The sequence below is a fragment of the Lithobates pipiens genome, unplaced genomic scaffold (genome assembly GCF_037356315.1).
Source record: "Lithobates pipiens isolate NorthernLeopardFrog02 unplaced genomic scaffold, aLitPip1_a1.2 Scaffold_25, whole genome shotgun sequence".
Lineage (NCBI taxonomy): Eukaryota > Metazoa > Chordata > Amphibia > Anura > Ranidae > Lithobates > Lithobates pipiens.
In genome coordinates this window covers 192,756,077-192,771,584 of record NW_027507787.1, presented here as the reverse complement: position 1 = coordinate 192,771,584, position 15,508 = coordinate 192,756,077, and the positions used below count along the sequence as shown (strand labels likewise).

The 15,508-nt window shown below is 49.1% G+C and overlaps 1 protein-coding gene across 2 annotated transcripts in view; it reads left to right on the top strand.

Moving 5' to 3' along the window:
* The first annotated feature begins 905 nt into the window (after positions 1 to 905).
* Positions 906 to 15,508, top strand: part of FBXW4 (F-box and WD repeat domain containing 4) — a 257,249-nt gene continuing 242,646 nt past the window's right edge. For both annotated transcript variants that reach the window (XR_013262825.1, XM_077455342.1), the window contains exon 1: positions 906 to 1,318. Coding sequence is in view for 1 of the 2 variants with exons in the window: in XM_077455342.1 (XP_077311468.1) it covers positions 1,020 to 1,318 (299 nt within the window). In the remaining variant the exon portion in view is untranslated. The remainder of the gene's footprint in view (positions 1,319 to 15,508) is intronic.

Here is a 15,508-nt window from a genome sequence, read left to right as displayed (position 1 = left end):
GTTCACTAGTTACTGAATACATCTCACCCACTTTCAGGTGCCAGTGTAATAAGATAATCGGTGTTACTCACTTCACCTGTCAGTGGTCATAAAGTTATGGCTGATCTGTGTACCTCCTCTCTGTCCCTGGAAGGGTCTGTGTCTCCCGTGCCTAAAAGCATCGGTAGGCATCCCTCGTCCCTGGAAGTCTGGGCAGGTGTCCCCTGTCCCCAGAAGTGTGGGCGGGTGTCCCCATCCCTGGAAGTCTGGGCGGGTGTCCCCTGTCCCCGGAAGTGTGGGTGGGTTCTCCTGTCCCTGGAAGTGGGTTCTCCTGTCCCCGGAAGTGTGGGTGGGTTCTCCTGTCCCCGGAAGTGTGGGCGGGTGTCCCCTGTTACTGGAAGTGTGGGTGGGTGTCCCCTGTCCCCGGAAGTGTGGGCGTGGGCGGGTGTCCCCTGTCCCCGGAAGTGTGGGTGGGTGTCCCCTGAAGTGTGGGTAGGTGTCCCCTGTCCCCGGAAGTGTGGGCAGGTGTCCCGTTACTGGAAGTGTGGGTGGGTGTCCCCGGAAGTGTGGGCGGGTGTCCCCTGTCCCCGGAAGTGTGGGCGGGTGTCCCTGGAAATGTGGGTGGGTGTCCCCTGTCCCTGGAAGTGTGAGCGGGTGTCCCCTGTCCCTGGAAGTCTGGGCGGGTGTCAGCTGTCCCCGGAAGTCTGGGCGGGTGTCCCCTGTCCCTGGAAGTGTGGGTGGGTGTCCCCTGTCCCTGGAAGTCTGGGCGGGTGTCAGCTGTCCCCGGAAGTGTGGGCGGGTGTCCCCTGTCCCTGGAAGTCTGGGCGGGTGTCAGCTGTCCCCGGAAGTCTGGGCGGGTGTCCCCTGTCCCTGGAAGTGTGGGTGGGTGTCCCCTGTCCCCGGAAATGTGGGTGGGTGTCCCCTGTCCCCGGAAGTGTGGGCGGGTGTCCCCTGTCCCCGGAAGTGTGGGCGGGTGTCCCCTGTCCCTGGAAGTGTGGATAGGTGTCTCCTCTGTGCACAGACTGGCTCTCCCCGGTCACATGACTCAGGCCCTGCCATGGCTCCGAGGCTCCGCTCCTATCAGTGACCCGAATAGCAGTCATGGGAGAGCGGGCAGTGCAGAGCTCACCTCACCTCCAGAGCAGGCCATGGGTCCCCCCGTCCTTCTCCTCCCAGAAGAGGTCCTCCTTCTAATCCTCTCCTACCTGGACCGCCAGGCCTTGGGGCGGCTCGGACAGGTGTGCAGGAAGCTCCGTCACTTCACTGGCCGGGACTCGTTATGGAGGAGGATAGCCCGGCGCGGCCTGAACACCGGCTTCCTACCGCACGGAGCAGACATGTGAGTCCCCCCTCTCCTCCACTCATCGCACAGGCTCCGGCCTACCCCGCCGACACTTCTACGTCACTTGCGTTGTCGCTAAGGCGGCGGGGTAGTCGCGTTCTACGAGGTTTACGTAAGAAAGGAGCGTAAGAGGGCTATTCTGGAAGGCTGGTCTTCTCAGCTTGCCTCAGACTGCTGTAGAGATGCAAGAATAGTCAGCAGATGGATGCTCAGTGCTCTGTCCTTGTTTATTATCATTATTTACATCAGAGAGTGTGTGACCAGTGTTCTGACAAATACCGTCCGGGCATCAGATACTGTCCTCCCCGTACTGAGCAGGCGCAGCGCTTGCGCAGTACGGAGCAGAAGGAGCTTCGTAAAATCTCCGAAGATGAACGGCGCCTGAGCCGTGAGTGGAGGTGGTAGCCCCACCATCCAAGTGGACATAGGGCTGCCGATATTAGAGGGTCCCTCGCCACGCTTCGCTCGCCACGCTTCGGGCACGGCCTCGCTTCGTTCGGCTCTTTTTATTCTAATTCTATGTCCACTTGGATGGTGGGGCTAGAACCTGGACTCACGACACAGGCGCCATTCATCTTCGGCTATTTTCGGAATCTGTGTGTACTGCGCATGCACAATACACAGCGGACACTATCCGATGGGGGACACAATATGATAGGTCACCGGCCTACTGTGTGTGCAACAGATACAGGAACACTAAACACAGGTCCAGTACAAAGAAGTGATATGCCCAACATCACTAAAAGGCCAGACATACTATGGGCTAGGGATGAGCTCAGGCGTGTTCGCATGGAACACGTGCAGAGCCCGCCAGGAAGTCAGCAAAGTGCTGCGCTAATCACAGGCAGTGAGACATTGTCCCGATGTGCAGCTGCAGAGATCGGACAATGTCTCACTGCCTGTGATTAGCGCAGTGCTGCTCCGACTTCCTGGCGGGCTCTGCACATGTTCCATGCGAACACGCCTGAGCTCATCCCTACTATGGGCAATATACAAGAGACGGTCAGAGACTGCAGACGTGATACAAGAGACGGTCAGAGACTGCAGACGTGATACAAGAGACGGTCAGAGACTGCAGACGTGATACAAGAGACGGTCAGAGACTGCAGACGTGATACAAGAGACGGTCAGAGACTGCAGACGTGATACAAGAGACGGTCAGAGACTGCAGACGTGATACAAGAGACGGTCAGAGACTGCAGACGTGATACAAGAGACGGTCAGAGACTGCAGACGTGATACAAGAGACGGTCAGAGACTGCAGACGTGATACAAGAGACGGTCAGAGACTGCAGACGTGATACAAGAGACGGTCAGAGACTGCAGACGTGATACAAGAGACGGTCAGAGACTGCAGACGTGATACAAGAGACGGTCAGAGACTGCAGACGTGATACAAGAGACGGTCAGAGACTGCAGACGTGATACAAGAGACGGTCAGAGACTGCAGACGTGATACAAGAGACGGTCAGAGACTGCAGACGTGATACAAGAGACGGTCAGAGACTGCAGACGTGATACAAGAGACGGTCAGAGACTGCAGACGTGATACAGGAGAGGGTCAGAGACTGCAGACGTGATACAGGAAAGGGTCAGAGACTGCAGACGTGATACAGGAAAGGGTCAGAGACTGCAGACGTGATACAGGAGACGGTCAGGGGCTGCAGACGTGATACAGGAGACGGTCAGGGGCTGCAGACGTGATACAGGAGACGGTCAGGGACTGCAGACGTGATACAGGAGACGGTCAGGGACTGCAGACGTGATACAGGAGACGGTCAGGGACTGCAGACGTGATACAGGAGACGGTCAGGGACTGCAGACGTGATACAGGAGACGGTCAGGGACTGCAGACGTGATACAGGAGACGGTCAGGGACTGCAGACGTGATACAGGAGACGGTCAGAGACTGCAGACTTGATACAGGAGACGGTCAGGGGCTGCAGACGTGATACAGGAGACGGTCAGAGACTGCAGACGTGATGCAAGAGACGGTCAGAGACTGCAGACGTGATGCAAGAGACGGTCAGAGACTGCAGACGTGATGCAAGAGACGGTCAGAGACTGCAGACGTGATGCAAGAGACGGTCAAAGACTGCAGACGTGATGCAAGAGACGGTCAGAGACTGCAGACGTGATGCAAGAGACGGTCAGAGACTGCAGACGTGATGCAAGAGACGGTCAGAGACTGCAGACGTGATGCAAGAGACGGTCAGAGACTGCAGACGTGATGCAAGAGACGGTCAGAGACTGCAGACGTGATGCAAGAGACGGTCAGAGACTGCAGACGTGATGCAAGAGACGGTCAGAGACTGCAGACGTGATGCAAGAGACGGTCAGAGACTGCAGACGTGATGCAAGAGACGGTCAGAGACTGCAGACGTGATGCAAGAGACGGTCAGAGACTGCAGACGTGATGCAAGAGACGGTCAGAGACTGCAGACGTGATGCAAGAGACGGTCAGAGACTGCAGACGTGATAAAAGAGACGGTCAGAGACTGCAGACGTGATAAAAGAGACGGTCAGAGACTGCAGACGTGATAAAAGAGACGGTCAGAGACTGCAGACGTGATAAAAGAGGTGGTCAGAGACTGCAGACGTGATAAAGGAGACTGTCAGATGATGTAAACATGCTATAGGATTTGTTGGAAACTGGGGGCATGTTTCAGGAGACAGTCATTGACAGGAGACATATTACATGAGGCTGCTAATATTTATTATTATAATATAGGGCAATAGGGAAATGAAAATTCGTGTCTGCAGGGGCCTCGATGGGCCCACAAAATATGCCAAGGGGACACAGCTTGGGCACCAGGGGTCTGAAGAGTATGTTAAGCCAAAACGTTTCATTGCAGTTTTATATCGAGTAGAAAAGGTATAAATCCCCTATCATTAATTATATTTTATTTTATTGTCCCACTTGTGAATTTCCTTTTCACTTCCTGTCCCAGAGATGTGAATCCGGCAGATGCACAGCGGTCTGGCTCCGTGCCACAAGGGACGGGACCTGGAATAGGAGAGCAGGGTGCGAAAAGAAGAAGACAGGGTTGGATCCTTTGGGCCTGTAAGGCCTCATTCACACAGTCCTACTATACTGTACGCCCATGCAGGGCTGTGGTTACCCACACGGGGATGCATGGGTGTTCTGTACGTTTCCATGCAGGCAGTCTGATCGATGTATGCTGGGATATATGGTCACCATAGTGGAATATGCCTTTAAGGCTGGGTTCACACCGCTGCGGGGGGAGAACCGGATGTGATTCGCACAGCAAATCACATCCGATCTCCGTAGCGCTGTGAGTTCAGCCATACAGATAGTATGGCTGAACTCGCAGCGGTCCCGCAGCAAACTCGCACGGGACCCTTTTTTGGGTCCGCAACGGAATCGGATCGCATGGGGGTTCACACCATGCGATCCGATTCCTGTGCGAGTCGGCAGATCGCACTGCGATATGCCGACGGATCTGGGGGTGTCATTAACATAACATTGACACCCCCAGCCGTCCGCATAGGGCAGTGTGAACTGCCGGCGGGAGGTATGCGATGCGGGAAAACGCCGCGGATTCGCGGCGTTCCCGCATCGCAGCAATGTGAACCTAGCCTAAAGGTCATTTAACCACTTCAGCCCTGGACCAATTGTCAGCCTAAGGACCAGAGATCTTTTTACAATTTTGCACTGCACTGTTTTAACTGGTAATTGCGCAGTCATGCAATGTTGTACCCAAACGAAATTTGCGTCCGAAAATCTTGAGAAAAAAAGATATTTTCTACTTTTTGTTATAAGGAAAATCGAATAAACTCAATTTTAGTCATACATTTAGGGCAAAATTTATTCAGCCACATGTCTTTAGTAAAAAAAAATGTCAATAAGCGTATATTTATTGGTTTGCGCAAAAGTTATAGCGTCTACAAACTAGAGTACATTTTCTGGAATTTACACAGCTTTTAATTTATGACTGCCTATCTCATTTCTTGAGGTGCTAAAATGGCAGGGCAGTACAAACCCCCCCCCCCCCCCCAAATGACCCCATTTTGGAAAGTATACACCCCAAGGAAATTGCTGAGGGGCATGTTGAGCCCATTGAATATTTTTTTTTGTCCCAAGTGATTGAATGACACAAAAAAAAAAAAGTTTACAAAAAGTTGTCACTAAATGATATATTGCTCACACATGCCATGGTTATATGTGGAATTGCACCCCAAAATATATTCTGCTGCTTCTCCTGAGTACGAGGATACCACATATGTGGGACGTTTTGGGAGTCTAGTTGCGTACGGCACCCGAAAACCAATCACTGCCTTCAGGGTTTCTAAGGGTGCAAATTTTTGATTTCACTCCTCACTACCTATCTCAGTTTCGAAGGCCATAAAATGGCACAAAACCCCCCCCAAATGACCCCATTTTGGAAAGTAGACACCCCAAGCTATTTACTGATGTTGAGCATGTTGAGTCCATGAAATATTTGATATTTTGCCACAAGTTGCAGGAATATTACAATTTATTTTTTTATTTTTTGCACAAAGTTGTCACTAAATGATATATTGCTCACACATGCTATGGGCATAAGTGAAATTACACCCCAAAATAAATTCTGCTGCTTCTCCCGAGTACGGGGATACCACATGTGAGGGACTTTTTGGGAGCCTAGCATGTACGGGACCCCGAAAACCAAGCACTGCCTTCCGCATTTAAATATAAAACGCTACAAAAAAAACTGTTAGCGATCGCAGGGATCAGGCCTGACTCTGCGATCGCTGCAGTTATGTGTTTAGTGTTTTGTAAGTGACAGTGATCGATCGATACTGCACTTGGGTGGGCTGGGCGGAGGGGCAAAACGCAGGTGCTAGCAGGTATCTGGGCTGATCCCGCTAACAATGCGTTTTTTTGGAACCCTAAACTGCTGGGGATGCTAGTATAGATCTGATCAGATCAGATATTGATTTGTTCAGATTATATACCACTACGGGAGGTTTATGCTTTGCGCGTGGGTGTTAGCAGTACAGGCACTAACCTAGCGCTGCCTGGGGCGACGCAGACCCTGACCCTAAAACCTAATTGATATCACCCGCCAGGTGATCAGGGGGTTAAACCTTTATTGGGTGATAAATGGTGGGTGCCCTGATGCTATAAAAAGCAAACTAACTAACCAGAGTCACGCGTAACACTTATACGGTGATCACTGGTGAAAGGGTTAACTAGGGGCAATCAGGGGGTTAAAATTTTTATTAGGTAGTATATGGGGGTCCCTGGCGCTATATAAAAACCTGACGGGGAACCTAAATAACTAACTGGCTAACCAGCGTCACCAGTGACACTTATACGGTGATCGCTGGTGAAAGGGTTAACTAGGGGCAATCAGGGGGTTAAAACCATTATTGGGTAGTATATCGGGGTACCTAGCGCTATAAAAACCTGGCGGTGAACCTAAAAAAATAACTAGCTACTTAGCGGCACCAGTGACACTAATGCAGCGATCAGAAAAACGATCGCTTAGTGACACTGGCAGAAGGGGGTGAAAGGGTTAACTAGGGGCAATCAGGGGGTTAAAACCGTTATTGGGTAGTATATGGGGGTACCTAGCGCTATAAAAACCTGGCGGTGAACCTAAAAAAATAACTAGCTACTTAGCGGCACCAGTGACACTAATGCAGCGATCAGAAAAATGATCGCTTAGTGACACTGGCAAAAGGGGGTGAAAGGGTTAACTAGGGGCAATCAGGGGGTTAAAACCGTTATTGGGTAGTATATGGGGGTACCTAGCGCTATAAAAACCTGGCGGTGAACCTAAAAAAAAAACTAGCTACTTAGCGGCACCAGTGACACTAATGCAGCGATCAGAAAAACGATCGCTTACTGACACTGGCAAAAGGGGGTGAAAGGGTTAACTCTAAGGGCAATCAGGGGGTTAAACCTTTATTGGGGGGGGTAGGGGGCTACCCTGGACCTAACACTAACTGCCCTGACAGTTTTTACTGTCACAACTGACACTGAATGCAGTGATCAGTAAATAAATGATCACTGCAATCAGTGACACTGTGACTGGGAGGGGGAGGGGGGCAGAGGTCGATCGGGGGGGGGGGGGGGTTTGTGTGCCTATGTGTGCCTACATGTTAGTGTAGTGTTGGTGCACTTACTTTCAGTGTTCTCCTCGTAGTCCGGTCAAAAAGACCGCCCCGAGGAGAATGACATCACTTCCTCCCTGCCTGTGTTTACTATACACAACGGGAGGAAGCTTCTCATTCGCCAGGAGCCATCGAGAGGGGATGGCCAGAAACCAATGGCCATCCCCTCATCCCGGATCGCTCCTGCAGCGAAACGGACCGCCGCATCCAGCGGGTGGGGGTCCGATCGGACCCCCCACCCGCTGGAAGGCAAGCACGTACATGTACGTGCTTGTGCCTGTACATGGCATTCTGATGACGTACATTGGCATGTGGCGGTCCTTAACCACTTTCAGACCGGACCAATTTGCTGGTCAAAGACCAGACCACTTTTTGCGATTCGGCACTGCGTCGCTTTAACTGACAATTGCGCGGTCGTGCGACGTGGCTCCCAAACAAAATTGACGTCCTTTTTTTCCCACAAATAGAGCTTTCTTTTGGTGGTATTTGATCACCCCTGCGGTTTTTATTTTTTGCGCTATAAACAAAAATAGAGCGACAATTTTGAAAAAAACGCATTATTTTTTACTTTTTGTTATAATAAATATCCCCCAAAAATATATAAAAAAACATTTTTTTCCCTCAATTTAGGCCGATACGTATTCTTCTACATATTTTTGGTAAAAAAATCGCAATAAGCGATTATTGATTGGTTTGCGCAAAAGTTATAGCGTTTACAAAATAGGGATAGTTTTATAGCATTTTTATTAATAATTTTTTTTTTTTTTTTACTAGTAATGGCGGCGATCTGCGATTTTTATTGTGACTGCGACATTGTCTGGGACCCATCGGACATTTTTGACACATTTTTGGGACCATTGTCATGTATGGCTATATAAATGCAGTGATTCCTGTGTAAATGACACTGGCAGTGAAAGGGTTAACCAGTGGGTGGCAGTGTAGGGGTTAAGTGTTCCTAGGGGTGTGTTACTAACTGTGGGGGGGGGTTGGGCTTTCATTTAGTGTACACTGATCTCTGCTCCAATCACATGGAGCAGAGATCAGCGTCACTAGTTGCTAGGCAGAATGGGAAAATGTTGTTTATACAGCATTTCCTCCATTCGGCCGCTCCGTGAGACGATCGCGGGGATGCCCGCGGCGATCGAGTCCGCGGGTCCCGCGACCGGACTCACGGGGGTCCCGACCAGCGCGGGAGCGTGCCGCCGGCGGCGCGCTCCCGATGGCACGGCGGCAACGAATATTGGACGTACATGTACGCCAATATGCCTGCCCGTGCCATGCTGTCGACGTACATCGTCGTGCGCTGGTCGAGAAGTGGTTGAAGTGGAAGTAAACCCATGGATTTAAACAGTTTAAAAAAAACGGCATGCTGGGAATGCTAACTGCACATTGGTTGTGCTCTCAACCAAACTATCAAACCATCCAATGGCTGGTGTCATAACGGATCACATGTGCAGCACCGTGGCAGCTGAAGATTAAACAGAGGCAAAGATGGCAGCTTCCATGGATGAAAACGATAGGGGAGTTCACTTCCACTTTAAGTGGTTAAACACAAAAACAAAAAATTATTTGCAATTTACCTGTCCTTAGATGTGGTGGTTCTAGTGGCCTTGACACTTCCTATGAACTGAAAACAAAAGCAACTTTAGTCTATCCAAGCTATCATCTGTAAACTACAGAGGAACAGAGGAGATGAAGGCGTAGTCCAAATCATGGGAGCATACTAGGGTGACAACCCGGCCTTCCTCCATACATACAGTGAAGTGAATGTAGCCACCCTAGGAAGGATGTCTATTATGGACAAGATCACTAGGTGAAAATAAAAAGATAAAAAAGCAAAGAAGGAAGACAACAATGCAGCCATCACATGTAAGGACTGTTGAGCTGCAATGCATTAAATTTTTGTTTTGGGCTTTAGATACACTTTAAGGGTACTTTCACACTGAGGTGCGGGGGCGTTGGCAGTAAATCGCTGCTATTTTTTAGCAGCACTATTTTTAGCATTGCTTTACTGTCATTTTAGCGTCACTTTTCGGCCACTAGTGGGGGCGCCTTTAACCCCCACTAGTGGCCGAAAAAGGGTTAAAAGCGCTGGTAAAGTACCGCTGCCGAAGAGCTTTGCGGGCACCTTGGCAGCGCTGCTCATTGATTTCAATGGCAGGGACAATGTGCTAGGAAGGAAGGGAAGGAATTTGGTGTCGGACCCATCACTTCCGGTTTTCGGCCGAAACCGGAAGTCCGCGTCTGCTGCACACTCTGCTGTTATCTTAAATGTAAGTGTGGATTTTACTGTTGTTTTCAATAAAATAGCGAAGTTACTGCACATGAGAGCCCTCTGTGTTCTTTTACTCTTTATGGTCTGGATATCCTGGAGCTATTGGGAGGGCAAGTAATATATATCCTCACAGTGAAAACTTAATCAGCGGTGAAGCAGTGTGAACGAAATAGAAGCCAGCAGTTACCCTTTTATACAGTGCCTGTATACCAGTTATTGGAGGTGAGAGGCTGGGGGAAATAGTTGGTGCACCCATTAAGCACTGAAGTTTGCAGTGATTTGTCACTTGTGGGAATCGTCTGATCACATTTTTTTGCATGAACTTTATCCATTTATTTTGCAATGGCATCAGTCACTAATGCACTTTAATCATGGACTAAATATTTATTTTTTCACGTTATTTCACTATTGTTTTTTATAATTTTCATATGGATATTCTATTATGTTTGTTTGCATCTGGATTGTCTATGTGGATTGTTTAGGTGTCTGAATATTTTTCCACGGATTTCTATTCACTATTTTTGCACATTTATTGCATTCACGTATATTTGTTGAATTTTTGAAATTAATCCATTACCTATTGTATTTATATTTAGTGGATATTATTTTATTCACATTTATTTTGAGATTATTACACACTGATTTTATTTAGCAATTTTTTGGTAGCGCCGCATTTTTACTAATTCATATATTTAATTCTGGTGCAGAGAACACTTTTTTATGCTGGCTGCTTCCTAGATACATTATTTCTTTTCTGTAGGATAACTCAGGTGGAGCGCACTAGCATTTCCTTTTTATAATTATATATATATATATATCGGTTCTTTTGTCCTTTCCCCACCACCAAACTCACAAAGGGAGCATTAGAGGAAAACACAGAGCAAGTCCACAAAATTGGGAAGGGGAGGCACTGTGTGATCTCGGGGGATATATAAGGACCAGGCTACAAAAAAGGCAGAAAAGAGTGACTTACAAATATGTTTTAATGGACATAAAACTTTTATGTCCAAATTGTGGGCTAACATAGCCTCTATTATACTTACAAGACTCTGCTATAGACATAGATTAGTGCAGGGGCGCCAGCAAATAACAGCAATCATGCAATGTGGAGCTATCACATAATGACCACTACCAAGAAAAACAAAAACAATTCAATAATGTTACTAGTAATGTAATCTCCACCACTCATCACAACATATATAGACACAGCTACATATCTAGTACAAAGAGCTTTCAAGTGAAATATTCATCACTAACCTACATATGTCATTGAACCCATTAACCCCATAAGGAAACCTATCCCAGGTTTCCAGTCAAACACAGATGCATATAACCAAGTACTAGATTCATACAAACTATCATCAAAACTGCGCCAGTGTTTAGAGTGGAGTACACACACACATCGCAGCGTCCCATACAAACAGGACAAAACATCCAATGTATACTCATAAAAGCTCCTCATTCAGTTCATAATTACCTTGTGCTGTGTAATACATAGACAATGGTCGCCCCTGCCCTCCAGCTGATAGTATGCTGGAGAGGCCGGCCTCATATACCCCCCACGTCTGACCTCACGACCAAGCACGAATGGGATGTGGCTACTGCGCATGCACCAGCACAACCCTGCTAGCGCCTACAAGGCCCAGAGGAGTTCCAGGTGGTGGAGGAGAAGCAGGAACAGATCCATGACGCAGTGCGTCATCTAAGAACACTGCATTACACACTGAGGTCAGCAGGGCGAAACAGGTGCAAAGCACCTGGGGCTATGATAGAATAGGGCGGACACAAGGCAGGCAGACAAAATGGGCAACTGCCAATGGATTAGGCATTAGGCAGAGGTAGATGGTGTATTTTTATATTTTTAAGTATTGCGGGGGGGCAATGGGGGAAGATTCTTTCTATTTTGTGAATTGGAATTATACATTAAAGTAAACCTATATTTTATCTGTTTAGGACACGTGTCAAACACAAGGCCCGCCAGGCCATTTCATGTTGCTCTTGCATCCAGGGTTTTTTCAGCTGGGAATGTGGTGAAATGAAGTTCAACCACCTCCGGCTCTCACCCTCCGCTTCCCTCTCACCACTGTCACTTGTAAACACAGAAGCCTTCTGTGTTTACAAGCACAGTTTTTCTCTCTGTGGTTCTCAAAGATCCTTGCCTGCCCTGCACTCATGGCAAGGACAAGGAAGATGTACATGCAGGTGCAGTGTTGGATGGGGCTTGACCATTATCTCCATCTGTGCCTGGGTGCATAAATACCAACCAATGATCACACTGCAAGTGAGAGAAAGAGGTGGAACCGCCTACAGTACTAGAAGGTACTAGAGCCTAGGACAGTTAGATCAGATGCGAGTAAGCTTTTGAGGTGGGGGGCTGGATAATGAGGGCTGTGGAGGTGGGGGGCAGGGGAAAGTGGTGCAGAGGTGAGAGCTGAGGAGGGTTGTAAGTGAAATGTGGATAGCCTGTGAAAGAGAGCTGAACCCTGCACACTGTGCATAGCACACTCCTAAACTCTGCACTCTATACACAAAGCACCCCTGAACTCTGCACTCTGTATGTGGCGCACCCCTGAATTCTACACTCTATACATAGTGCATCCCTGAACTCTGTGTATAGGGCACACCCGAAAACTGCACTCTGTACATACCGCACCCCTGAACTCCGCACAGAATGCATTCTTGGTATTTCTTGCCCCTTTCAGATCTTACAGATACAACCAGCCCTTTTGAGGGAAACCATAAGGCTGATGTAGCCCACAATGAAATTGAGTTTGACACCCCTGATATAGGGCATGGCAACAGGTTCACTTGATAACCTCCTATGCCAATATTTACAGAACCTGGTAGATAGATATTCCCTCTTTTTCCCTCCCTGTTCCTGTGTTAACTCAAGGGAATACCTGTCCACAACCCATTTTCAGTGCTGGCTGAGGGAAGGAGGGTCTCACACAAGATTTGCCGGTACATGGTCCTAGTCATTGTCCCCTTGATGTGGTGAAGTTGTCCTGTCCCCTTAGCAGAAAAACACCCCAAAGCCTAATGTTTCCACCTTAATGTTTGATGGTGGGGATGGTGTTCTTGGGGTCGTAGGCAGCATTCTTCTTTCTCCTTCAAACACGGCGAGTTGAATTGATCCCAAAGAGATCAATTTTGGTCTTATCTGGCCACAACACTTTTATCCAGTTCTCCTATGAATAATTCAAATGATCATTAGCAATCACCAGACGTGCCTGTACATGTGCTTTCTTGAGCAGGGGGACCTTGCGGGCACTTCAGGATTTCAGTCCTTCACGGCGTAGTGTGTTACCAACTGTTTTCTTGGTGACTATGGTCCCAGCTGCCTTGAGATCATAGACAAGATTCTCCCGTGTAGTTCTAGGCTGATTTCTCACCATTCTCATAATCATTGAGCCCCAGCATGGAGCCCCAGATCGAGAGAGATTGACAGTTATTTTGTGTTTCTTCCATTTGCGAATAATCGCGCAAACTATTGTCATCCTCTCACCAAGTTGCTTTTTGGCAGTCTTGTAGCCCATTCCAGCCGTGTGTAGGTCTACAGTCTTGTCCCTGACAGTCTTGGCCATGGTGGAGAGATTGGAATCTGATTGCTTTCAGTGGACAGGTGTCTTTTATACAGGTAACAAGCTGAGATTAGGAGCACTCCCTTTTAAAGGAGTGCTCCTAATCTCAGCTCATTACCTTTTATAGAAGACACCTGGGAGCCAGAAATCTGCTCGGGCCACCAACCAAATATGCCGATATCACACTACTGATGTTAACATGTCAATCCTGAATGGCCACCTGCATACTAGCAACTAGTGATGGACGAACTTCCGACGGGACGTTTCGCGAACGCGAAACGCGAACGGACACAAACGTTCGCGAAAACGACCGTTCGCCGCGGGCTCCATTGACTTCAATGGGAGGCGAATTTCGCAAACCTTTAGGTCGAATTTGCGGCCACGGGGTAATTATTAGGGGGTAGCACGTAGTCCCACCACCTGGACAATAGCATAATACATGTATGAGGTGAATTTGGGATCGATAACTACAAGCATTTTTTTTTTATTTGGGAAATTGTTCTGACAATTCAGGACTATGGAGCTAATGAAGGCAATGGAGGAGAGGGAAGGTCAGGGACCAGGGTAGGCAAACAAGAGGGTGCAGGAGATACAGAGCACTGACAGCAGCACCGTAATACAGAGCACTGACATCAGCACCGTGACATACAGCGCTGACAGCAGCTCCGTGACATACAGCGCTGACAGCAGCTCCGTGACATACAGCGCTGACAGCAGCTCCGTGACATACAGCGCTGACAGCAGCTCCGTGACATACAGCGCTGACAGCAGCTCCGTGACATACAGCGCTGACAGCAGCACCGTGACATACAGCGCTGACAGCAGCTCCGTGACATACAGCGCTGACAGCAGCTCCGTGACATACAGCGCTGACAGCAGCTCCGTGACATACAGCGCTGACAGCAGCTCCGTGACATACAGCGCTGACAGCAGCTCCGTGACATACAGCGCTGACAGCAGCACCGTGACATACAGCGCTGACAGCAGCACCGTGACATACAGCGCTGACAGCAGCTCCGTGACATACAGCGCTGACAGCAGCTCCGTGACATACAGCGCTGACAGCAGCTCCGTGACATACAGCGCTGACAGCAGCTCCGTGACATACAGCGCTGACAGCAGCTCCGTGACATACAGCGCTGACAGCAGCTCCGTGACATACAGCGCTGACAGCAGCTCCGTGACATACAGCGCTGACAGCAGCTCCGTGACATACAGCGCTGACAGCAGCTCCGTGACATACAGCGCTGACAGCAGCTCCGTGACATACAGCGCTGACAGCAGCACCGTAAGCAGCCCCAGGAGGAAGTCAGCACAGCACAGGGATGGTGTGATCCCCTCATAATAAGAACCCCCTAGGAGGAAGTCAGCACAGCACAGGGATGGTGGGAGCCCCTCATAATAAGAACACCCAGGAGGAAGTCAGCACAGCACAGGGATGGTGGGAACCCCTCATAATAAGCAGCCCCAGTAGAAATATGACACCGCTCAACCTCTTCAAAGAGGAGGGTAGGGGCATATAGTACGGTGTGCTTTTTTGGGTCAGGGAAGTGAGCCAAATGAATTAAGAAGGTCTGTGTGCTTGATTCCAAAAATTGTTTATAGACATATACATGGTCTACTGATCACATGTGTTGAATTCCTCCGAGATCCATGCCTCATTCATTTTTAGAAATGTGAGGTAGTTAACACTGTGGTGAGCTAGGCGAGTACGCTTATCGGTCACAATCCCCCCTGCTGCGCTGAACGTCCTTTCGGACAGGACACTGGATGAGGGGCAAGCCAACAGTTCGATTGCAAATTGGGCAAGCTCTGGCCAGAGGTCAAGCCTGCCCACCCAGTAGTCTAGGGGTTCATCACTCCTCAGAGCGTCCACATCGGCCGTTAACCCAATGTAGTCGGACACCTGACGGTCTAGGCGTTCCCTGATGCTGGATCCGGATGACACCTGTCGATGGGTCGGCTGAAAGAATGACCTCATATCCGAAGTCACCAACACATCTTCAAACCGGCCTCTTCTTGCAGGCGCTGTTGGATTGGTACCCGCAAATCCTTCTCTGGGAGTGGGAATTGCTCCTCTGCCAGCGCACGCAAAAGCAGAATGCAGCATTTCTCGAAGCAAGGCCTGGAAGTGCTGCATTCTGACAGCCCTCTGCGACGGCGGTAACATTTCCGCCATTTTGTGTTTGTACCGGGGGTCTAAGTACG